Source organism: Bombina bombina, chromosome 1 (assembly GCF_027579735.1).
Source record: "Bombina bombina isolate aBomBom1 chromosome 1, aBomBom1.pri, whole genome shotgun sequence".
NCBI classification, from domain to species: domain Eukaryota; kingdom Metazoa; phylum Chordata; class Amphibia; order Anura; family Bombinatoridae; genus Bombina; species Bombina bombina.
In genome coordinates, this window is record NC_069499.1 from 1,340,221,978 (window position 1) to 1,340,248,363 (window position 26,386).

The 26,386-nt window shown below is 41.5% G+C and overlaps 1 protein-coding gene across 5 annotated transcripts in view; it reads left to right on the forward strand.

Moving 5' to 3' along the window:
• NDRG4 (NDRG family member 4) overlaps positions 1 to 26,386 on the forward strand; it is a 312,038-nt gene that overhangs the window by 47,514 nt on the left and 238,138 nt on the right. For all 5 annotated transcript variants that reach the window (XM_053702558.1, XM_053702544.1, XM_053702536.1 and 2 more), the window contains one exon: positions 24,719 to 24,763. In XM_053702558.1, coding sequence (XP_053558533.1) covers positions 24,719 to 24,763 — 45 coding nt within the window. The remainder of the gene's footprint in view (positions 1 to 24,718; positions 24,764 to 26,386) is intronic.

The following is a 26,386-nucleotide window of genomic DNA, read 5'->3' on the forward strand; positions in this document are numbered from 1 at the left end:
GATGTACAAAATAAGTTCAGCCAACTTTATTACCTAGATGCAGCATGCTGTAAAATATCAGTGCAGCCTACTTTATTACCTCAGTTCAGCCTTCTTAATCACTTTAGTACAATATACCTTGAAACCTTTGTGCAGCATTCTTACTGCTGCATATTTATGACCTCATTGTATGTATGTCCTAAGTACAACTTGCTGTATGACCCGTATAGCATACTGTAATACCTCAGTGCCACCTGTTGTATGACCTTACTGTAGCATACTGTACATTCTCATTCCTGAAGGTATTACAACCTCAGTGCAGCAAACAGTGCAACTCTTGGCAGGGCCCTCTACCCATTTGATCCCTATAACTGTTTTTTTGTACTCCGCCTTTGTTAATAGCGCTGTGGAATCTGTTGGCGCTCTACAAATAACCAATAATAATAATACTATAGAACCCCAGGGCAACCTTCTGTATGACCTCATTGTGACATACTGTACATCCTCAGTGCAGCTTACTGTAGAAAATCAGGGCAACCTTCTGTATGACCTCATTGTGACATACTGTACAGCCTCAGTGCAGCATACTGTAGAACCTCAGGGCAACCTTCTGTATGACCTCATTGTGACATACTGTACATCCTCAGTGCAGCATACTGTAGAACCTCAGGGCAACCTTCTGTATGACCTCATTGTGACATACTGTACATCCTCAGTGCAGCATACTGTAGAACCTCAGGGCAACCTTCTGTATGACCTCATTGTGACATACTGTACATCCTCAGTGCAGCTTACTGTAGAACCTCAGGGCAACCTTCTGTATGACCTCATTGTGACATACTGTACATCCTCAGTGCAGCATACTGTAGAACCTCAGGGCAACCTTCTGTATGACCTCATTGTGACATACTGTACATCCTCAGTGCAGCTTACTGTAGAACCTCAGGGCAACCTTCTGTATGACCTCATTGTGACATACTGTACATCCTCAGTGCAGCTTACTGTAGAACCTCAGGGCAACCTTCTGTATGACCTCATTGTGACATACTGTACATCCTCAGTGCAGCTTACTGTAGAACCTCAGGGCAACCTTCTGTATGACCTCATTGTGACATACTGTACATCCTCAGTGCAGCTTACTGTAGAACCTCAGGATAACCTTCTGTATGACCTCATTGTGACATACTGTACATCCTCAGTGCAGCTTACTGTAGAACCTCAGGGCAACCTTCTGTATGACCTCATTGTGACATACTGTACATCCTCAGTGCAGCATACTGTAGAACCTCAGGATAACCTTCTGTATGACCTCATTGTGACATACTATACATCCTCAGTGCAGCATACTGTAGAACCTCAGGATAACCTTCTGTATGACCTCATTGTGACATACTGTACAGCATCAGTGCAGCATACTGTAGAACCTCATTGTGACATACTGTACAGCCTCAGTGCAGCATACTGTAGAACCTCATTGTGACATACTGTACAGCATCAGTGCAGCATACTGTAGAACCTCATTGTGACATACTGTACAGCCTCAGTGCAGCATACTGTAGAACCTCATTGTGACATACTGTACATCCTCAGTGCAGCATACTGTAGAAAATCAGGGCAACCTTCTGTATGACCTCATTGTGACATACTGTACAGCCTCAGTGCAGCATACTGTAGAACCTCAGGGCAACCTTCTGTATGACCTCATTGGAACATACTGTACATCCTCAGTGCAGCATACTGTAGAACCTCAGGGCAACCTTCTGTATGACCTCATTGTGACATACTGTACATCCTCAGTGCAGCATACTGTAGAACCTCAGGGCAACCTTCTGTATGACCTCATTGTGACATACTGTACATCCTCAGTGCAGCATACTGTAGAACCTCAGGGCAACCTTCTGTATGACTTCATTGTGACATACTGTATATCCTTAGTGCAGCATACTGTAGAACCTCATTGTGACATACTGTACAGCCTCAGTGCTTAATACTGTTTGACTTCATTGTGGCATAATGCAGAACCTCAGCACAGCATACTGTATGAACTTAGTTCACATCCTGTAGGACCTGTGTGCTATTTTACTTGTGTGACTTCAGTATAGCATACCATACAACTTAAATGCAGCATAATGCATGGCTTTTTGCAACATACTGTATGACTTCAATGCAGCATGCCATACACAATGAATGCAGCCTACCAAATTAACTCAGTGTAGCATACTGTATGTCCTAAGTGCAACATATGTATATCAGTGCAGGATACAACTTCAGTGCAGCTTCAGTGCCAAATGCAGTGCAGCCTAAGTGCATAACGTACAGCCTCCGTGCTGCATACTTTATGGCCTCAGTGCAGCATAGTACATGACATAAGTGCAACATACTGTTCTACGCCATTACAGCATACCATACAACTTCAATACAGTATACTGTATGACCTCAGTGCAGCATACTGTACTATAGCAATGCAGCGTAATACATGACCTTAGTCCCACATACTGTTTAATCTCAGTGTAAGATACTGTGCAGCATACTGTACCACCTCTGTGCCATGTGCTTTACAACCTCAGTGTAAGATACTATATGGCAGTGCAGCATACTGTACAACCTCAGTGTAAGATACTGTATAACAGTGCAGCATACTGTACAACCTCAGTGCCTTGTGCTTTACAACCTCAGTGTAAGATACTATATGACAGTGCAGCATACTGTACAACCTCAGTGTAAGATACTATATGACAGTGCAGCATACTGTACAACCTCAGTGACGTGCTTTATGACCTCAGTGTAAGATACTATATGTCAGTTCAGCATACTGTACAACCTCAGTGTCATGTGCTTTATGACCTCAGTGTAAGATACTGTATGACAGTGCAGCATACTGTACAACCTCAGTGTAAGATACTATATGTCAGTTCAGCATACTGTACAACCTCAGTGTCATGTGCTTTATGACCTCAGTGTAAGATACTATATGACAGTGCAGCATACTGTACAACCTCAGTGTAAGATACTATATGTCAGTTCAGCATACTGTACAACCTCAGTGTCATGTGCTTTATGACCTCAGTGTAAGATACTGTATGACAGTGCAGCATACTGTACAACCTCAGTGTAAGATACTATATGACAGTGCAGCATACTGTACAACCTCAGTGTCATGTGCTTTATGACCTCAGTGTAAGATACTGTATGACAGTGCAGCATACTGTACAACCTCAGTGTAAGATACTATATGACAGTGCAGCATACTGTACAACCTCAGTGTAAGATACTGTATGACAGTGCATCATACTGTACAACCTCTGTGCCATGTGCTTTATGACCTCAGTGTAAGATACTATTTGACAGTGCAGCATACTGTACAACCTCTGTGCCTTGTGCTTTATGACCTCAGTGTAAGATGCTATATGACAGTGCAGCATACTGTACAACCTCAGTGTCATGTAGTGTAAGATACTGTATGACAGTGCAGCATACTGTACAACCTCAGTGACATGTGCTTTATGACCTCAGTGTAAGATACTATATGACAGTGCAGCATACTGTACAACCTCTGTGCCTTGTGCTTTATGACCTCAGTGTAAGATACTATATGACAGTGCAGCATACTGTACAACTTTGATACAGTCTGTTGTTTTACCCTCTGAGCAAACACATGGTATCTGGGAGCAGTTATCCCTTACCTTGCTCTTAGGAGTGGATTGTCATCCGTATATATGCTGGAGCTGATCATGAAGGGGTGAAGTGAGTGGATATTTTGATTTGCACAACTTTTGAACTGCATGTGTTTAAGCAGTCTGTGCAGTGCAGTAACCTATACCTCCAACTGGGAATGTTTACACTTTTTAGGCCATTTATTGGGCATCTCTGGAGTATAAATTAGTCCAGGTTTTAATTTTCTCACCAGGGAGCTGTGTTAATTCTACTTTATCTAGCACACAAATTAGTAGTTTAATTAATATATATAATACACCTAATATGAGGAAGATGGCACTTGAGTACATTTTGTGTGTATGCTTGATTAGGAACAAGGTTTGTAGTGTTGAGAGTCAAGAGAATAGCTAAAATATTCATCTGATAATATGACGGCAAATTAATCTGTAGTTATTGTCTTTGTCTTTTTTTCGATGCAGGAGTATAAATAATTTTCAGTTGTTATATGTTTACAACTGAAATATATAATTTTTGAGTTTCCTTGTGCTTTTTTATAATTGGGTTAGGCTGTTTTCTTCTTAATAATCTGTATTATATATTATTATTATTGCAATTATTATTAATGTTATGTATTTTGAATGCACCAATTTATTCACTATGAAATTAGGTATAAAATAGCAAAGTACAGTATTTGAAAAAAGATTAACATGGACTGTAAGGGTAGAAAGCCCTGGCATTGAGATACTGTTAGCTATAAGCCACCTTTACATGAGAAGATCAGCAGATGGACTCATGAGGTAATTGAAGATGAGTGAAATAATATTCTGTATTCTTTTTCAGTATTGTTTTACCAATGGACCATATTGCAGCCTCTGATAATAAGGTTACATTTTAAGGCAGTATAGCCAGGTGATCACTGTGGTGACACTGATGACCTTCCTTTATTTAATTTAGAGTAGGTGTCCATGTCAATATAATTATTTTATTTAAAGTCCTAATTTTAAAGCGTATACACTTGGATATCACATTCAAATTTCAAAATTTAAAATGTCAAAATCATGGTAATAATATTGGCCTCCTGGTTAATCAGGGGGAACTTCTGGGTGACAGCCATGTATGGCCACTGATACATGTGACTCCACAACATCCATCTGTTATCTCAGGAATATCTTTACTAATCCATCTCGTCTTATGTCTGACGTTTGTTAACACAGTTTGTTTTCCTGATCGGATTGAGCACGGTTATTTGCGTTTGCATCTCTGTATTCTGGAGTGTTGTAGCCTTCTGCACAATCATAACAGTGTAGGCTGGCAACTGACTCCCTTCACCTGGTTATCTGTGTAAGCAGTCAGTAACTTCTATGACTTACCAATTAAGTACTTCTTTTTCCTTATTTGGTGACAGTTACCCACAGTTTTTTTCTTATCAGAGCAGATTTGCATCAATATCATATGCTTCTTGAGGGATTGCTACTACTTTACTGAGTAAACATTGTGCTATTGTTACTTTGGTGTCTCCAAATGTTCTAACCCCTGGGATTGAGATATGGAGACACTGGAAATCCAATTAGAAAACAATTGCTTAAATCATACCTTGCTAAGTTTGAGTCAGTGATCCAGGGATTTATTGGTGGGACCTCAAATGAGTCTGGCGTTCACATGGAGGCTAGATCTGGATTGCGACCTGACAGTTTGAGTGCAGATTCGGCTGCAGTGGAGCAGTAGATCCAACCTTACCTCAAGCTGCAGATATCTGGTGATCGTGACCATTAGAATGTGAGACCATCAGCTCCTTTTCCAACATTGGCTCCTGTTTTTCCAAAAAAAACCTAGTCTGTCATTCCCACACCTACGGGGAGCATTTGATGATGTTCATCATTTCATGTTGAAGCCTAATATCAACAGTTCTAAGGCTCACTTGACTTGATATTGGACACACTTTTACTTTTTTATCAATGAATGTATGAGGAATCTGGTGACAAACTGTCCCCCCTTCAAGATTGCTTGGTTTGGTGTTGGCTATGTGCATTCTTTGTCATTAGTGCCCTAACATAGTGGTGTAGGGGGATAGAATGAAAAATGCGTGAATTGGGCTGAGTACCCTTATATCCCCAGGGACACATTAACCAACCAGTGTTTTCACTGCTCATTTTCACATTTGGGCTCAACTACATCCTTTCTTCAAAGTAGCCCTTTATGACGATCTACAATGGTCTAATATATTGTTGGCATGTGCTGTGATAGGGTCTGTATGCTTTAAAAAAATAGTATTGTTTGTTTTATCCCAATTTTTGTAAGTTGATATTTGCCTATAGATATGCACAATAATCTCATATCGTTATGTAAGAGTTCTAATTGTTATGTCAATATTAATGCTCCATATCCTAGTATATTTTTGTATGTGTCCTGTAAAGATTTTCAATATACCTGTATAAACGGATGTTAAGTATTTATTAGCTTATCATAAGTGTGTAGTGGGGGAGAGGAGAATACTGCTACGTACACTCATGGAAGATCAAGTGATTTAAAATAGAATCACTATAAAGACTGGGAATTCAGCACTCTTTTAATAGTTTCAAAAAACCACTTGACAACACTTACTTAAATTTTAACAGAGTTACGGTGTGACGAACCAAGGTTATCCAACCCTGCGCCAGTCACTTATTTGGCACAGAAAGGGTTATCAGCCCCCTTTTCTGTCACCAAAAGGTCACAATCTAGCCACACCAGGCAAGCTTGTGATTCAGTTTAGTGGGTGCAAGAGTTAACCGCACTCCCTTAATCTGTACTAGACGTAAGAGAAATGCCCAACACTCCCTTTTAATGCCACCCACAATAAACTATCAATCCTATAGCTCAAATACTGCGACCACTTAAAATTTATTAAAGTGAAAATCCTAAGGAAAAACCCAGACTCTACACATTAACTCTAGAAATACAATTTAGCAGAAAATAACCTAAATTATACAGTTCTAATATTCCAGTCTCTTTCAGTAATGTGGTTCAATTATTAGACAAAGGCCAAACTTAATAAAGGAATCATTTATTATGCCAAAAATATTATGCACAATGCATTATTAATAAAAAGTTGTTACAAATAAAATTACACACGCAAACAGTGTTTTAAAATAAAAAGGAGAAAAACAGAATTGAATACTTTCCTAGCTTCAAGCTCTGTGCCCAGGGATGGTAGGAAAAAGATGGCTCCTTACTTCTGTACAGCAGCTCCCCTTGTAAGAATGACAATCTTATTGTTAAAAAATAAGATTCTTAAACCTACTTTTCAGAGATCAGGTTGCTTAACCACACCCTCCTGGGCGGGCTAAGAAACCCCCCTGTCTTTATGACCTTCAATAGACTAATTTCTTGCCTGAAATTATATAATCCAGTATAATTTCTGCTAGGTAAGAAATTTCTATATTTACATATCTAGAACCTTTTAGTTTTATTGGGAGAATCGGTTTGATATCAAATATGCCATAGGTTGTCATATTTACCTTCCTTTAGGTTATAACAGTTTTAACCCACATATGTACATAATATACCAATGTCCTGTCAGTGACCTGGTCAGTTTTTGTAATGAAGGGCCTGTTTTGCATCAGGCATTCAATTGACAGCTTAAGCCATAAACTTTATCCTGTGTATCTCTGTGACTAAGAGCTTCAGTGACTTTATGACTCAATGCATACACACTAACATTTGGTGGGCTATTTAGGAAATAGGCCTGGCAGTTCAAAGAAAACACAAGTTACAATTCTTCTTGACAACAAATAACTGTTTTGGAGTTCAAGCTACACAAAGTTAACTCCTTAGCAGCTGAATCCTGAGATATTCGTGACATACGGTAAGTTTTATTTTCACACTGTGTCGAGCGCAGGCTCATCAGAATGTCAGCACCCAAAAACACTGGATGGAATAATTGTCGTGGTTAAAACAACAAAACAAAAAATATATTCACATATATTAAAAAATTATTAGGACCGGTCCATATGATATGACAAGCAGCTTGTAAGAGCTAAAAAGTGAAAAAACTTTCCTAGAGTACACAATGTATTGATAATCAAATTCCAATGCTACAAGTGTATAAGCACAGATAATGAGACTTTAAATATATTCTCAGACCTCAAATGGTTTTAGTAAAAAACTGAGACAATTAAGATCACTAAATCTGTGCATAGTCATCTGTCATGTTAAAAATACTGACACATAGAAAAACCTTATATGCATGGAATAGAGGAAATAATATTCAACTTTCAACATTACATGAACACTAGGAAGATGTCATGCGAGTAAACGCATGTACAAGATATAGCAAAGTTGTGGGCGTATTTTCAGGAAGGTTGTATACAATAAGCCCAAAAGGGGCTAGATATAATGTCTTTGTGCCAGAAAGTTATCAGTCTATTGCGGACTGTATAGGTGGTAGGTCTTTCCGTTTGTATAGCACTTCCCAAATGTATCTATGGGCTCTTAGTAACGTCCTGCAGTATTACTTATTATTTAAGTTCTATTTTTCCTCCTCTGCCAAACCATACTTTACATTATAGAGTTGCAACATTACTGCAAATGAGCATAATGATATGTTTCGGCTGCATTGTTCATTTAAATTACAAGGTGTTACCTGTCACAAATGCACATCTTTTTATAGCAATGCTATTCAGTTAACTTTAAAGCTTAATCAGATGCTATAGCTAGATCGTTTAGCAAGAAGCTAATTGACTTTATGCCTAAAACCCAAATGCACATCTCTTTGGAATAGATCCACTAGGTAATTTCTTGTTACCATACTTAGGTATTATGTTGTAGTACTAGGGGAGCTTAGTACTAGTATTAATATATTGTAGCCATACTGTACTAAGTGGAATAATATGTTTTTATTTTACTGCCAGCTTGTCATACAAAATCTACAAGATCCAAACGTGGCCTATTTTACATATAATGTCCTCCTGTTAGTATGTTGTATATGTTGATTTTATGTTTGCTGAAGTCCAAAAGTGGCTGCTTTTGTATTCAGGAGGTTTGTTCTACTAAGAGGTTATTGTGTAAGAGTTAATTGTGTATTACTTCGACTTAGGGCTCGTTTCCATTGAGCCATAATTAGGATTGCGTGCACTCGCAAACCGTTAAATAAGCTGTCAGAAGCAATATTGTTTACCGACTGCTTCTAACGGCCCGTTATAACTCCATTTCGGTCCCCGGACTCCAGCTGCCAAAAACATCATCGTGTCCCATACAAAGTATCGGAAGCTGTCAATCTTTAAATTATACCTGGTTTCCAATGCCTGTGCAAACCATTAATATACTGTCGGAGGCTGCCAATACAGAGACCTTTTTCCCATTGAAATCTAATCCGACAGGTCAAAACCCCTCTATCCGCCCCCCCACATCGCAACCTTTAATTAATCTATTAACCCCTAATCCGCCATGCCCCCACAATGCAATCTAGCTATTTAAACTATTAACCCATAATCTGCCAGGCCCCATATCGCAAAGTATCTATTTAAACTATTAACCCCTAATCCGCCATGCCCCACAACACAATCTAGCTATTTAAACTATTAACCCCTAAACTTCCATGCCCCCATATCGCAAATAACTATTTAAACTATTAGCCCCTAATCCTCCATGCCCCACAATGCAATCCAGCTATTTAAACTATTAACCCCTAATCTTCCATGCCCTGCAACGCAATCTAGCTATTTAAACTATTAACTCCTAATCTGCCATGCCCCCACAACGCAAATGGCGGATTATGGGTTTTTAGTTTAAATAGATTGTTTGCGATATGGGGGCATGGTTAATAGTTTAAATAGATACTTTGCGATATGGGGGTTGGCGGATTTGGGGTTAATAGTTTAAATAGATACTTTGCGATATGGGGGTTAGCGGATTAGGGGTTAATATTTTAAATAGATACTTGGCTGATTAGGGGTTAATACATTAGTTATTGCGGTGGGGGGGTTGCGGTTGAGAGGTAGATATTGTGCATGCGTTAGGTGTTTGATTTTATTTTAACATTGAGCGACGGTGAAAATATACTTGCCGCACTTGTATGCGGCGCCGTATATGCGATCGAGTGTACTGTAAGGTCAGGTTACCATAGTAACCTATTAATTAAATTCGGCATTGGGTGGAAGCGTTAACACATGCTAACTTACACCTACTTGAAAAGAGCGACCGCACGCAAAGCGGAAACTTTTTCAATGGAAACCTGGTACTAATATGGAGCCGTAAATTACTTTTAGCTGTTGGCCGCTTCGGTAGGTTACGGTTCCATTTTTAATGGCTCAATGGAAACGAGCCCTCAGATAGGTACCTCTGTTCTGTTTTCTTTCAGTCTATAAAAAAATGGGTGTTATTGCAATGCATATCTTTAACCATAACTAAGTATTATGTTAGATTTCTTCTGTCTAGTTAGTAAATACTCTTATGTCAACTGGGAATTACATACAAAGCATTATTGTACTTTAACCCTCAATAAAATAAAATAAAAACAATTGTGGTTAATCAGTTTAGGTGTACAGGAAAACTCAGATTTTTAAATCAAGATAAAAAATAAAACAAAAGTCTAAAAGTACATATTTCTAGAAACCTACAATGTCTGGTTTCTAGAAATATGTACTGTACATCATTTGTGTTATGTTAGTTCCCCAGTTTTGCTATATATTTTTAAATACATGAATGTTTTGCTTCCAAAGGTTCAAAATAGTGACTTGATATTTAAACACAATTTAGGGTTCCTACTATTATCTAATGATGTTTTTTTTTTATTATTGGGGGGTGGTTGGGACTATGTAATGAACATTAAAGAAGTAGAAATTAAATTTAAAAAAAAAAACAGATTTTGGGAAGAAAAAGAAGTATCATTGAATACATCCTGATGTCTACATGTTAGATACTTTTAGTAATGATATATGTTTAATTTGCCAAGTCCTCTTTCAACTTACAGTAGTGTTTACATGTAAGCAGCAACTTCAAGCTCAAAACCAGTTTAGCACAGGGGTGTCAAATAGCTTAGCAGCAGTTCTATTGAACTTGAACCACAACTCAACTTACCACAATTAACACTAACCACTAATTGTGTCTTAACCCCCAAACACAGTGTTTCTTGTATCCCAGGCTACATTGCAATACATGTAACCTGAATTGGTTCCACCAGCCTTCTCCAGCCACCCCCACACCACAATAGCCTCCTAATACCCATCTACTACATGACATTCCCATTTCAACATCCCCCAACACCTAAGAGATGCCTCCACTGCACAGCAGTAGACCCCTCCAGATTCTCAGGAGTTTCCCCCTTAATACTTAGGGCCAATCCAAACAGCTGAGGAGTCACTTTCAAAAAAATAAACTTCCCAAAAATAAAAAACAAAGGAAGATTTAAATAAAAGTCTTACCATGATCCCCATTCCAGTACCACATTTCTTCCGTCTCTTCTAGACAGCAGCATAAAGGTTTCTTGGGATTTGCTTCCTTGCCATTGGTCTGGGTATAGTTAGGGGTTTCTCCTATAGTAGGTTAATTTTGGTGAGATATTTTTAGTTTTTTATTTAAGGCTTTGCGTTCTTTATTTCTTCTACAAGATATGACGAGTCCACGGATTTCATCCTTACTTGTGGGATTCATCCTCCTGCTAACAGGAAGTGGCAAAGACTACCACTGTGTTAGTAATAGGAAGAGGTAAAGTGAGGTGTTAGTTTTAGATTCTTCTATCAAGAATTTTTTTTTTTTAAATAGTACCGGTGAGTACTATTTTCCTCAGGGAGAAATCGTTGGAATGAAGAGATATTTTTTTCTGCCCTGAGGTTGACGATCTTAGCAGACGTTACTAAGATCCATTCTGGTTCCCACAGAGCTTCTGAAGGTAGTGCAAAAAAGATCTTCAGTGTGGAGACCGGTATCATGCTACAAGCAGCATTGAGGTATGTTCAGTCTTTATTTCTGAGGAGACTTGTTATATCAGAACTGGCTGACATTATTCCCTGGAAGGGAAGGGGTAAGCAGTAGACCTGGATGGATTAGGGTGTTACTGACATTACTGATTTGTACATATTGATTACGATGGGTATGTAGTTCAATAGGGGCTTGACACTGGGAGAGGCAACGGTGACACTTTCTGTATTTGAGAATGGCATAATGTGTGTACAATAACTTCAGGGGACCACATGGCTTATTAGAACTGCTTACCATGCGGTTATGGAGTCAGTTTAATAATGATATGTGGTGTAAAACTCATTAGGAGGACTACATGGTTTATTGAAACCGCTTCTCATGCGGTTATGGAGAAAGATCATGCAACGCCCATGGTGGGCGGGGCCTAGTTCGCGCGCTCAGACGCGCAGTTTCTCATCACTAGAAGGCAGCAGGCACTAGCTCCGGTGGGGCCTAAAGTTGAGATTCAGTCACCGGATCGTTGTTGAATCAATTTTGAGTACCCAGGGGGCAGGTAGGCGCCACAGTTATCGTTGTTTAAAGTTTATGTTCTATAAAGACTTTCCTCTTGTTAAGTGTATCCAGTCCACGGATCATCCATTACTTATGGGATATTCTGCTTCCCAACAGGAAGTTGCAAGAGGATCACCCACAGCAGAGCTGCTATATAGCTCCTCCCCTAACTGTCATATCCAGTCATTCTCTTGCAAGCCTCAACCAAGATGGAGGTCGTAAGAGGAGTGTGGTGTTTTATACTTAGTTTATTCTTCAATCAAAAGTTTGTTATTTTTAAATGGTGCCGGAGTGTACTGTTTATCTCAGGCAGTATTTAGAAGAAGAATCTGCCTGCGTTTTCTATGATCTTAGCAGAAGTAACTAAGATCCATGGCTGTTCTCACATATTCTGAGGAGTGAGGTAACTTCAGAGAGGGAATGGCGTGCAGGTTTTCCTGCAATAAGGTATGTGCAGTTAATATTTTTCTAGGGATGGAATTTGCTAGAAAATGCTGCTGATACCGAACTAATGTAAGTAAAGCCTTAAATGCAGTGAGAGCTACTGGTATCAGGCTTATTAATAGAGATGCATACTCTTATAAAAATGTAATATAAAACGTTTGCTGGCATGTTTAATCGTTTTTATATGTATTTGGTGATAAAACTTATTGGGGCCTAGTTTTTTTCCACATGGCTGGCTTGAATTTTGCCTAGAAACAGTTTCCTTAGGCTTTCCACTGTTGTAATATGAGTGGGAGGGGCCTATTTTGCCGTTTTTTTGCACAGCAAAAATTACAGACACAGACATCCAGCTTCTTCCTGCATGATCCAGGACATCTCTGGAGGGCTCAAAAGGCTTCAAAGTCGTTTTTGAGGGAGGTAAAAAGCCACAGTAGAGCTGTGGCAGTTGTTGTGACTGTTTTAAAAAACAAAACAAAAAAAAAACCGTTTTTGTCTTTTATTATTCCGTTTTGGGTATTAAGGGGTTAATCATCCATTTGCAAGTGGGTGCAATGCTCTGCTATCTTGTTACATACACTGTAAAAATTTTGTTAGTGTAACTGCCTTTTTTCACTGTTATTTCAAATTTTGCCCAAATTTGTGTTTCTTAAAGGTGCAGTAACGTTTTTTATATTGCTTGTAAACTTGTTTAAAGTGTTTTCCAAGCTTGCTAGTCTCATTGCTAGTCTGTTTAAACATGTCTGACACAGAGGAAACTACTTGTTCATTATGTTTGAAAGCCATGGTGGAGCCCCATAGGAGAATGTGTACTAAATGTATTGATTTCACCTTAAACAGTAAAGATCAGTCTTTAACTACAAAAGAAATATCACCAGAAGATTCTGACAAGGGGGAAGTTATGCCGACTAACTCTCCCCACGTGTCAGACCCTTCGCCTCCCGCTCAGGGGATGCACGCTAATATGGCGCCAATTACATCAGGGACGCCCATAGCGATTACCTTGCAGGACATGGCTGCAATCATGAATAATACCCTGTCAGAGGTATTATCCAGGTTGCCTGAATTAAGAGGCAAGCGCGATTGCTCTGGGGTTAGGAGAAATGCAGAGCGCGCAGATGCTGTAAGGGCCATGTCTGATACTGCGTCACAATATGCAGATCATGAGGACGGAGAGCTTCAGTCTGTGGGTGACATCTCTGATTCGGGGAAACCTGATTCAGAGATTTCTAATTTTAAATTTAAGCTTGAGAACCTCCGTGTGTTGCTTGGGGAGGTATTAGCTGCTCTGAATGACTGTAACACAGTTGCAGCACCAGAGAAATTGTGTAGGCTGGATAAATACTATGCGGTACCGGTGTGTACTGATGTTTTTCCTATACCTAAAAGGCTTACAGAAATTATTAGCAAGGAGTGGGATAGACCGGGTGTGCCTTTTTCCCCACCTCCTATATTTAGAAAAATGTTTCCAATAGACGCCACTACACAGGACTTATGGCAGACGGTCCCTAAGGTGGAGGGAGCAGTTTCTACTTTAGCAAAGCGTACTACTATCCCGGTTGAGGACAGTTGTGCTTTTTCAGATCCATTGGATAAAAAATTGGAGGGTTACCTTAAGAAAATGTTTATTCAACAAGGTTTTATTTTACAGCCCCTTGCATGCATTGCGCCTGTCACGGCCGCAGCGGCATTCTGGTTTGAGGCCCTGGAAGAGGCCATCCATACAGCTCCATTGACTGAAATTATTGACAAGCTTAGAACACTTAAGCTAGCTAACTCATTTGTTTCTGATGCCATTGTTCATTTGACTAAACTAACGGCTAAGAATTCCGGATTCGCCATCCAGGCGCGTAGGGCGCTATGGCTTAAATCCTGGTCAGCTGACGTGACTTCAAAGTCTAAATTACTCAACATTCCTTTCAAGGGGCAGACCTTATTCGGGCCTGGTTTGAAGGAAATTATTGCTGACATTACTGGAGGTAAGGGTCACACCCTTCCTCAGGACAAACAGTCTAATTTTCGTGCCTTTCGAAATTTCAAGGCAGGTGCAGCATCAACTTCCTCCGCTTCAAAACAAGAGGGAACTTTTGCTCAATCTAAGCAGGCCTGGAAACCTAACCAGTCCTGGAACAAAGGCAAGCAGGCCAGAAAGCCTGCTGCTGCCTCTAAGACAGCATGAAGGAACGGCCCCCTATCCGGCGACGGATCTAGTAGGGGGCAGACTTTCTTTCTTCGCCCAGGCGTGGGCAAGAGATGTTCAGGATCCCTGGGCGTTGGAGATAATATCTCAGGGATATCTTCTGGACTTCAAAGCTTCCCCTCCACAAGGGAGATTTCATCTTTCAAGGCTATCTGCAAATCAGATAAAGAAAGAGGCATTCCTACGCTGTCTGCAAGACCTCCTAGTTATGGGAGTGATCCATCCAGTTCCGTGGACTGAACAAGGACAGGGTTTTTATTCAAATCTGTTTGTGGTTCCCAAAAAAGAGGGAATCTTCAGACCAATTTTGGATCTAAAGATCTTAAACAAATTCCTCAGAGTTCCATCTTTCAAAATGGAAACTATTCGGACCATCATACCCATGATCCAAGAAGGTCAGTACATGACCACAGTGGACTTAAAGGATGCCTACCTTCACATACCGATTCACAAAGATCATCATCGGTTTCTAAGGTTTGCCTTTCTAGACAGGCATTACCAATTTGTAGCTCTTCCCTTCGGGTTGGCTACAGCCCCGAGAATCTTTACAAAGGTTCTGGGCTCACTTCTGGCGGTTCTAAGACCGCGAGGCATAGCGGTGGCTCCATATCTAGACGACATCCTGATACAGGCGTCAAGCTTTCAAGTTGCCAAGTCTCATACAGAGATAGTTCTGGCATTTCTGAGGTCGCACGGGTGGAAAGTGAACGAGGAAAAGAGTTCTCTATCCCCACTCACTAGAGTCTCCTTCTTAGGGACTCTTATAGATTCTGTAGAAATGAAAATTTACCTGACGGAGTCCAGGTTATCAAAACTTCTAAATGCTTGCCGTGTTCTTCACTCCATTCCGCGCCCTTCGGTAGCTCAGTGTATGGAGGTAATCGGCTTAATGGTAGCGGCAATGGACATAGTGCCATTTGCGCGCCTTCATCTCAGACCGCTGCAATTATGCATGCTGAGTCAGTGGAATGGGGATTACACAGATTTGTCCCCTCTGCTAAATCTGGATCAAGAGACCAGAGATTCTCTTCTCTGGTGGTTGTCTCGGGTACACCTGTCCAAGGGTATGACCTTTCGCAGGCCAGATTGGACAATTGTAACAACAGATGCCAGCCTTCTAGGTTGGGGTGCAGTCTGGAATTCCCTGAAGGCACAGGGATTGTGGACTCAGGAGGAGAAACTCCTTCCAATAAATATTCTGGAGTTAAGAGCGATATTCAATGCTCTTCTGGCTTGGCCTCAGTTAGCAACTCTGAGGTTCATCAGATTTCAGTCGGACAACATCACGACTGTGGCTTACATCAACCATCAAGGGGGAACCAGGAGTTCCCTAGCGATGTTAGAAGTCTCAAAAATAATTCGCTGGGCAGAGTACCACTCTTGCCACCTGTCAGCAATCCATATCCCAGGCGTGGAGAACTGGGAGGCGGATTTTCTAAGTCGTCAGACTTTCCATCCGGGGGAGTGGGAACTCCATCCGGAGGTGTTTGCTCAGTTGATTCATCGTTGGGGCAAACCAGAGTTGGATCTCATGGCGTCTCGCCAGAACCCCAAGCTTCCTTGTTACGGATCCAGGTCCAGGGACCCAGAAGCGACGCTGATAGATGCTCTAGCAGCGCCTTGGTTCTTCAACCTGGCTTATGTGTTTCCACCGTTTCCTCTGCTCCCTCGACTGATTGCCAAAATCAAACAGGAGAGAGCATCTGTGATTCTGATAGCACCACGCAGGACTTGGTATGCAGACCTAGTGGACATGTCATCCTTTCCACCATGGACTCTTCTGATACAAGGTCCTTTCAATCATCCAAATCTAATTTCTCTGAGACTGACTGCATGGAGATTGAACGCTTGATTCTATCAAAGCGTGGCTTCTCCGAGTCAGTCATTGATACTTTAATACAGGCACGAAAGCCTGTTACCAGGAAAATCTACCACAAGATATGGAGTAAATATCTTTATTGGTGTGAATCCAAGAATTACTCATGGAGTAAGGTTAGGATTCCTAGAATATTGTCTTTTCTCCAAGAGGGCTTGGACAAAGGATTATCAGCTAGTTCCTTAAAGGGACAGATTTCTGCTCTGTCTATTCTTTTGCACAAGCGTCTGGCAGAGGTTCCAGACGTCCAGGCATTTTGCCAGGCTTTGGTTAGAATTATGTCTGTGTCTAAACCTGTTGCTCCCCCGTGGAGCTTAAACTTGGTTCTTAAAGTTCTTCAAGGAGTTCCGTTTGAACCCCTTCATTCCATTGATATTAAACTTTTATCTTGGAAAGTTCTGTTTTTGATGGCTATTTCCTCGGCTCGGAGAGTCTCTGAGCTATCTGCCTTACAATGTGATTCTCCTTATCTGATTTTTCATGCAGATAAGGTAGTCCTGCGTACCAAACCTGGGTTTTTACCTAAGGTGGTTTCTAACAAGAATATCAATCAAGAGATTGTTGTTTCATCATTGTGTCCTAATCCTTCTTCAAAGAAGGAGCATCTTTTACATAATCTGGACGTAGTCCGTGCCTTGAAGTTTTACTTACAAGCTACTAAAGATTTTCATCAAACATCTACCCTGTTTGTCGTTTACTCTGGACAGAGGAGAGGTCAAAAAGCTTCGGCAACCTCTCTTTCTTTTTGGCTTCGGAGCATAATACGCCTAGCCTATGAGACTGCTGGACAGCAGCCCCCTGAAAGGATTACAGCTCATTCTACTAGAGCTGTGGCTTCCACCTGGGCCTTTAAAAATGAGGCCTCTGTTGAACAGGTTTGCAAGGCCACGACTTGGTCTTCGCTTCACACTTTTTCCAAATTTTCAAAATTTAATACTTTTGCTTATTCGGAGGCTGTTTTTGGGAGAAAGGTTCTTCAGGCAGTGGTTCCTTCCACTTAATCCTGCCTTGTCCCTCCCATCATCCGTGTACTTTAGCTTTGGTATTGGTATCCCATAAGTAATGGATGATCCGTGGACTGGATACACTTAACAAGAGAAAACATAATTTATGCTTACCTGATAAATTTATTTCTCTTGTAGTGTATCCAGTCCACGGCCTGCCCTGTCCTTTTAAGGCAGGTCTAAATTTTAATTAAACTACAGTCACCACTGCACCCTATGGTTTCTCCTTTCTCTGTTTGTTTTCGGGCGAATGACTGGATATGACAGTTAGGGGAGGAGCTATATAGCAGCTCTGCTGTGGGTGATCCTCTTGCAACTTCCTGTTGGGAAGGAGAATATCCCATAAGTAATGGATGATCCGTGGACTGGATACACTACAAGAGAAATAAATTTATCAGGTAAGCATAAATTATGTTTTTATAGGGTGATTTAGTTTTTGCTCGACTAGTGCAATAATTTTTGGCAAAATTGAAATGTTTAGTATAAGGTTTGAGTGCTAAAATTCGTTTTTTTGTTCAGACAGAAAAATTGTTGCACTTTTATTATTTAAAGGCGCAGTACATTTTTTTCTAAAAATTCTTTGACACCACAAATAAGGTTAAAAACATCCATTGTGGCTACTGCTAGTCTGTTTAACATGTCTGAACTTGAGGAAACTCCTTGTTCTATGTGTTTGGAGGCCATTGTGGAATCCCCTCATACTTTGTGTACCTCTTGTACTGAAAGAGCCTTACAATGTAAAAAACATATTTTATGTAAATAAAGTGTGCCTAAGGATGATTCTCAGCCTTAAGAGAATGAGGATATGCCGCCTAATTCTCCCCAAGTGTCACAACCTTTAACGCCCACCCAAGTGACGCAGAGTTCCTCAACAGCGTCTAATTCTTTTACTCTGCAGGATACGGCTGCAGTTATGTCAACTACCCTTACAGAGGTATTATCTAAGCTACCAGTGTTACAGGGTAAACGCAGTAGGACAGGAATCAATGTGAATACTGAGTCCTCTGATGCCTTGTTGGCTATTTCCGATGTACCCTCACAGGTATCTGAGTTGGGGGTCAGGGAAATTTTGTCTGAGGGAGAACTTTCAGAATCGGGAAGTGTGTTACCTCAGACAGATTCGGACATCATGTCCTTTAAATTTAAGCTGGAACACCTCCGCCTGTTACTTCGGGAGGTCTTAGCGACTCCCCCACTCCCCTTATCCCCCAGTCATTCTTTGCCTTTCGTCACAGGAGGTTGGCAGAGAAGTGTCGGAAGATTCGGAGTAGTCTCTTATGGAGGGTAGTACTCTTCGAAATGGGACTGGAGTTTTAAGTAGTCCTGTCAGCCTCTCCGTGAGAGCATGGATGAATGTCCGGAGATGCAGGGAGAGTCTTTCTGTGAAACCATCCCGGCTCAGATTAACAGCTCCATAAGCAATCAGCGTTGACGAGTTTCGCTGCCTGCTTTTCTGCTCTCAAGTCCATGTCAGGAGCAATGTTACTACCCTGTCACACTTGAAAGGCCGTGTTTCTGTTCCACTGCATAGATTCTGGTACGATTGTTTCATTTATAGACATATGATAACGTAAGAAGACAGGGTCACAGTGTGTCTCCTTTTATCTGTATAGAATCAAGGGTAATACCCTCGGAAAGGGGGTTCTTGAACAGGGGGGATTTGTGCATAATATCATTTATTGTGTTTAATGTTGCAACATGTGTGAGATGAGGCTCTGTTAGGTGTTAACAGTCAGTTTTCTTAGCGAGAGATCATTGCAGGCCTTTTTTTGGCGCGTTTTCTCTCTAGTGCAGGGGCGTTCCTGCATGGCACTCCATGTGACTGGGTGTGGCCTCTTTAACTTCCTCTTTCTTGACCGGTGATTGTTGGATACAAAGTGATTTCTCTATGGTCCGGGTCATAGGAGGTGGTGAGTGCCTCGGCCGTTGGGATATTATATGGTAGGTGCCATTTAATTTCGATCTAGTCCGCAATAAAGGCGCAAGCTATGGAGGACTCTGATATGTTAGAGGGTACTCCCTCTTTAATTAAACCTAATAACTCTGTCTGTTGTGAGGAGGTTGCAGTTGATCCGCCTGCTCAACTTTGTTCCACATACTTTGACAAAATTACAATATCTAAAAAGAATAAGATATTTAGTTCCACTGAGCCGTCCACCTCTGACGCACCTCCGCGAGGTGCGTTCCCTTAACTCATCTCCAATTGCACATGCAGTTACCCAGGGCACTACTAATCCTCCCGCGGGAGGGGTCCTTTGGCCACCATATTTCGCTGATCAGTTACAAACGGCGGTTTCTGCGGCCTTCGATGCCTTACCACGACCTGCTAAGCGCAAGCGAAAGGTGAAACATAGCTATCCGTCCCAGGGGTCATCTACTCTTCTGGATGTCTCTGACAGATTATCTGCTGATGAACTCCGACTCTTCAGAGGAGGTTTTTCTGGGTCGGAATCGGCGACTTCTAGACCTCCATCTGCGGAGGAGACAGATTTTATATTTAAGATGGAGCATTTGCACTTTCTGCTGAAAGAGGTGCTTGCTACGTTGGAGGTTTCTGAACTGAAATTGCCGGAGGAACCTTCGATCCCTAAGCTAGATAGGGTTTACGAGGACAGGGTGGTGCCTCAGACTTTTCTGGTCCCAATTTAAATGGCTAATATTATTAAGAATGAATGGGATAAACTTGGTTCGTCCTTTTCCCACTCTACTTTTAAAAAGCTACTCCTCGTTCCGGATTCACAGCTTGAGCTATAGGGGCCATTCCTAAGATGGATGGTGCTATCTCCCTATCCCGCTCGAAGATAGCTCTTCGTTCAAGGAGCCCATGGATAAAAAATTAGAGTCCATGTTGAGAAAGATGTTCCAACTCACAGGGTTCGTTTTTCAACCAGCAGCGGCAGTCACTGCGGTGGCTGGAGCTGTTACCTATTGGTGTGACGCTCTGTCTGCTATGGTCCCTCGAGGAGATACAGGAACGAATTAAGGCCTTAAGGGTAGCTCATTCGTTTATCTATGTTGCAAATATGCAGATTATTTGTCTGAATGCCAAGACATCAGGTTTTTCTGTTCTAGCCCGTAGGGCTCTGTGGTTAAAGTCGTGGTCTGCTGACATGACTTCCAAGTCTAGATTACTTTCCCTCCCGTTTAAAGGGAATGTTCTTTTTGGTCCAGGCCTGGACTCTATCATATCCACGGTCATGGGTGGCAAGGTTGCTTTCCTGCCGCAGGATAAGAAGAATAAGCCTAATGGGTCTACTTTTCGTCCCTTTCGTTGGGACTAGTCTCAACGCCAGCAGCCTGCTGCGAAAACAGAGCAGTCCAAGGGATCTTGGAAACCTGCTCACTCTTGGAACAAGACCAAGCAGAGCAAGAAGCCCGCAGAGACAAAATCGGCATGAAGGGGCGGCCCCCGATCCGTCTCTGGATCGTGTAGGGGGCAGACTATCTCTTTTTGCGGAGGCCTGGATAAGAGACGTGCAGGACCCTTGGGTTCTGGAGGTCATAGCCCAGGGTTACACAATAGGATTCAAGACTCATCCGCCCAGAGGCAGATTTCTCCTGTCAAACCTATCATCAAGTCCAGTGAAGAGGGACGCCTTCCTAGGATACATGAGGGATCTCTCCTCTCTCGGTGTAATTGCCCCAATCCTTCTAGCAGAAAGAGGTCTGGGGTATTATTCAAACCTTTTTGTGGTGCCAAAGAAGGAGGGCACGTTTTGTCCAATTCTGGACCTAAAGTGTCTAAACAAGTTTCTGTCAGTTTCATTGTTCAAAATGGAGACGATCAGGTTGATTCTGCCACTAGTTCAAGAGGGACAATTCATGACGACAATAGATTTGAAGGATGCTTACCTTCACGTACCATTTCATAGGGATCACTTCAGGTTCCTAAGATTCGCATTTCTGGACCAACACTTCCAGTTTGTTGCCCTACCGTTTGGTCTGGCGACTGCCCCAAGAGTCTTTATGAAGGTTTTGGGAGCATTGCTCGTGGTGGCGAGAGCCACAGGTATTGCAGTGGCTCCTTATCTGGACGATATCCTGGTCCAGGCTCCGTCCTGCAGTCTCGTGGAGGAACACTCAAGGGCTCTTCTCCTTCTCCTTTGATCCCACAGATGGAAGATAAATGAAGGAAAGAGTTCCCTGGTTCCCAGCAGCAGGGTGGAATTCCTGGGTACGATAATAGATTCCTTTTCCATGAAGATATTCTTGACAGATCAAAGACGTTGCAAGATTGCGTCCAACTGTCTTGCCCTTCAGACTGTGGCCAGGTGTATGGAGGTGATTGTCATTCCATATGCCAGGTTCCATCTCAGGCCTCTTCAGTTGTGCATGCTGAGACAATGGAACGGGGATCATTGAGATCTATCCCAACAGATATCTCTGGACATCCGAACGAGGGAATCCCTCTCTTGGTGGATCCGTCCAGTACAACTGTCCCAGGGGACATCCTTCCTGAGACCATCCTGGGAGTTTGTGACCACGGACGCAAGTCTATCAGATTGGGGAGCTGTTTGGGGTGCCAGAAAGGCACAGGGCAGGTGGACTCGAGAGGAGTCGAGTCTGCCAATAAATTATTCTGGAACACGATATTCAACGCTCTGAGGGCTTGGACCCCCTTTGGGTCGTCCCGTTTCATCAGGTTCCAGTCGGACAACATTACCTTGGTGGCTTACATAAACCATCAGGGGGGGAACTAGAAGCTAACTAGCCATGAGGGAAGTATCTCGGATTCTGGAATGGCCAGAGATCCACAATTGTTCGCTCTCAGCCATCCCATTCCGGGTGTGGACAACTGGGAAGCGGATTTTCTCAGCAATCGTTTCATCCAGGGGAATGGTCTCTCCATCCCAAGGTGTTCGCGGAGATCTGCAACAGATGGGGGAGGCCGGAGATAGACCTCATGGCGTCCAGACTCAACCTCAAGCTACCCAGATAGGGGTTGCGGTCCAGGGATCCCCAGGCAGAGCTGATAGATGCCTTAGCGGTGCCCTGGGAGTTCAACCTACTTTACATTTTTCCACCGTTGCCACTTCTACCTCGTGTAGTGGCCCGCATCAAGCAGGAGCTAGCTTCGGCTATTCTGAATGCTCCATCGTGGTCGTGGAGTACGTGGTTTGCGGATCTGGTGGGGATGTCATCGTCTCCTCCATGGAGGTTACCCTGTCGCAGAGATCTGCTGGTTCAGAGTCCATTTCTACACTAAAATCTCGATTCTCTGAGGCTGACTGTGTTCAGATTGAACGCCTAGTCTTAGCCAAGAGAGGATTTTCAGAGAGAGTGATTGACTCTCATTCAGGCCAGGAAGCCGGTCACTCGGCGCATCTGTCATAAGGTGTGGAGGACCTACTTGTCTTGGTGTGAAGAACGTGGATATCCCTGGCACAAGGTTAGGGTATCCAGGACTCTGGCCTTTCTCCAGGACAGTCTGGATAAGGGTCTAGCTGCCGGTTCCTTAAAGGGACAGATTTTGGCTTTATCTGTACTGTTACACAAGAAGCTAGCGGAGCTTCCTGATATTCAGTCCTTTGTTCAGGCTCTGCCTAGGATCAGACCTGTCTTTAGAAATTCTGCTCCTCCTTGGAGCTTAAACTTGGTTCTTAAGATTTTGCAGAGGGCTCCGTTTGATCCTATGCATGCGCTTGACATTAAACTTCTTTCTTGGAAATCCTATTCCTACTGGCTATTGCATCGGCTCGCAGAGTTTCTGAGTTAGCGGCCTTGCAATGTGAGCCTCCTTACTTGTTTTTTTCATGCTGATAAGGCTGTTCTTCCCAAAGTTGTGTCGAATCGTAACATGTCCTAACCCTTCTTCGTCAAAGGAAAGGTTGCTTCATAATTTGGATGTGGTTCGGGCCTTGAAGTTTTATCTTCAGGTCACAAAGGAATTCAGACAGTCTTCATCTTTATTTGTTGTGTATTAGGGGAAGTGCAGAGAGCCTCTTCCTCTTCACTGTCTTTTTGGTTGAGGAGCATTATGTGAGACATGTGTATTATGTGAGTCTCATTATGTGAGACAGCAGGACATAAGCCTCCTCAGAGGATTACGGCTCACTCAACTAGGGCTGTGACCTCTTCTTGGGCCTTTAAGAACGAGGCTTCTATGGAGCAGATTTGTAAGGGGGTGACTTGGTCCTCTTTACTTACGTTTGCAAAATTTTACAAATTTTATGTTTTTGCTTCGGCGGAAGCAGATTTTGGGAGAAAGGTTCTGCAGGCTGTGGTGCCCTCGGTTTAGGGCCTGCCTCCGTTTTTTTTAATTCAGTGTCTTCTAGCGCTTGGGTATTTTGTTCCTACAAGTAATGACTGAAGCAGTGGACTCTCCTCCCATTAAGATGGAAAACATAAATTATGCTTACCTGATAATTTCATTTCCATCTGTGGGTGGAGAGTCCACTGCTCCCGCCCATTTCTCCGGTGGGTGGACCTAAATTTAATTTTATTCTTCGGCATTATTTATACCCTGATATTTCTCCTACTGTTCCTTGTTCCCTTGGCAGAATGACTGGGGGATGAGGGGAGTGGGGGAGGTATTTAAGCCTTTGGCTGGGGTGTCTTTGCCTCCTCCTGGTGGCCAGGTTCTTAATTCCCACAAGTAATGAATGAAGCAGTGGACTCTCCTCCCACAGATGGAAATGAAATTATCAGGTAAGCATAAATGTTTTTAGGCAAGTGGTTAAGTGACCCTCTGCAGATCATACTGGATAGAAGGGTTTGATCTTTTACAGAAGTATCACAGTGTGTGGGGGATGCAGTTGTGTGCTAGATTTATTGCAAGGGGAGGGTGATTCTGATTTATTACTAATGAGTGATGTAGATTTATTATGAAATGCAGCTTTATTAATGCTCTGCAGAACTAAAAAGACATAAATAAAATTATACTGTGACAGTTTATTGCAGAAGAGTTGTGTTCTATGAATAAATTGCCATTCATGAAAATGATACCCTACACATCATTGTTGGGGTAATCTACACAATTTATAATACGAATCTTGTATATATTTTACATAATTGTTAAATGATATAGGGTTGTTTCAAATATTAGTGTGTGGCAAAATGTTCTGCAGATTTGCGGGGTTATATTGCAAGTATATAACTTTCTTGTTTTGTTTTCAGGAGTCTGCTGACACCTTTCTGTCTGCCGGAGACACTGACTGGAAGGTAAAGACATTTTTTATTATTTATTGTTCTCATTGAGCATTCTTCACCTTTGTAGATATTCTTCAATCATTTAGAATAAGTGTTGTATTGAAGGAGTAAGTACTTTTTGCTTGGCTAAATATAAACAGGGCTAATACTTTCAGGTTGATTTAACAAAGCAGAAATTAATTCTCTTACGGAATTTAACAATGTAACGATTATATTTGGGACTGTATTGACACAAAGCTTAGTTTCTGATATTTCTATAAAATATTGGTGCTTAAACCTGTGTCTTTGGTAGAGACACATCAAATGCAAAGCAAGAGGTCATGCATAAATATGTCATGTAGTTATAACACACTTGTTTCAGAATTTTTTAATGATTTTTTTTTAACATTACTTTACATATATACAAAAATCAAAACTTAAAGGGACATGAAACCCAGATTTTTTTCTTTCATGATTCAGAATGAGAGTGCAATTTTGAACAACTTTCCCATATCTAAATAGGCTCAGTAGCTGCTGATTGGCTGGCTGCACATAGATGCCTCATGTGATTGGCTCACTCCATTGTAGTGCTATTTCTTCAACAAAGGATATTTAAAAAAATGAAGCAAATTAGATAATAAAAGTAAATTGGAATGTTGTTTAAAAACATAATTTATGTAAGAACTTACCTGATAAATTCATTTCTTTCATATTGGCAAGAGTCCATGAGCTAGTGACGTATGGGATATACAATCCTAGCAGGAGGGGCAAAGTTTCCCAAACCTCAAAATGCCTATAAATACACCCCTCACCACACTCACAATTCAGTTTAACGAATAGCCAAGTAGTGGGGTGATAAAGAAAGGAGTAAAAAGCATCAACAAAGGAATTTGGAAATAATTGTGCTTTATACAAAAAAAACATAACCACCATAAAAAGGGTGGGTCTCATGGACTCTTGCCAATATGAAAGAAATTAATTTAACAGGTAAGTTCTTACATAAATTATGTTTTCTTTCATGTAATTGGCAAGAGTCCATGAGCTAGTGATGTATGGGATAGCAATACCCAAGATGTGGAACTCCAAGCAAGAGTCACTAGAGAGGGAGGGATAAAATAAAAACAGCCATTTTTCGCTGAAAAAAATTAATCCACAACCCAAAATATAAGTTTATTCTCATAAATGAAAAGAAAAAACTTAAAACATAAGCAGAAGAATCAAACTGAAACAGCTGCCTGAAGAACTTTTCTACCAAAAACTGCTTCCGAAGAAGCAAATACATCAAAACGGTAGAATTTAGTAAATGTATGCAATGAAGACCAAGTTGCTGCTTTGCAAATCTGATCAACTGAAGCTTCATTCTTAAAAGCCCATGAAGTGGACTGATCTAGTAGAAAGAGCTGTAATTCTCTGAGGCGGGGCTTGACCCGACCTTTAATAAGCTTGATGAATCAAAAGCTTTAACCACGAAGCCAAGGAAACAGCAGAAGCCTTCTGACCTTTCCTAGAACCAGAAAATATAACAAATAGACTAGAAGTCTTCCTGAAATCTTTAGTAGCTTCAATATAATATTTCAAAGCTCTCACCACATCCAAAGAATGTAAGGATCTCTACAAAGAATTCTTAGGATTAGGACACAAGGAAGGGACAACAAT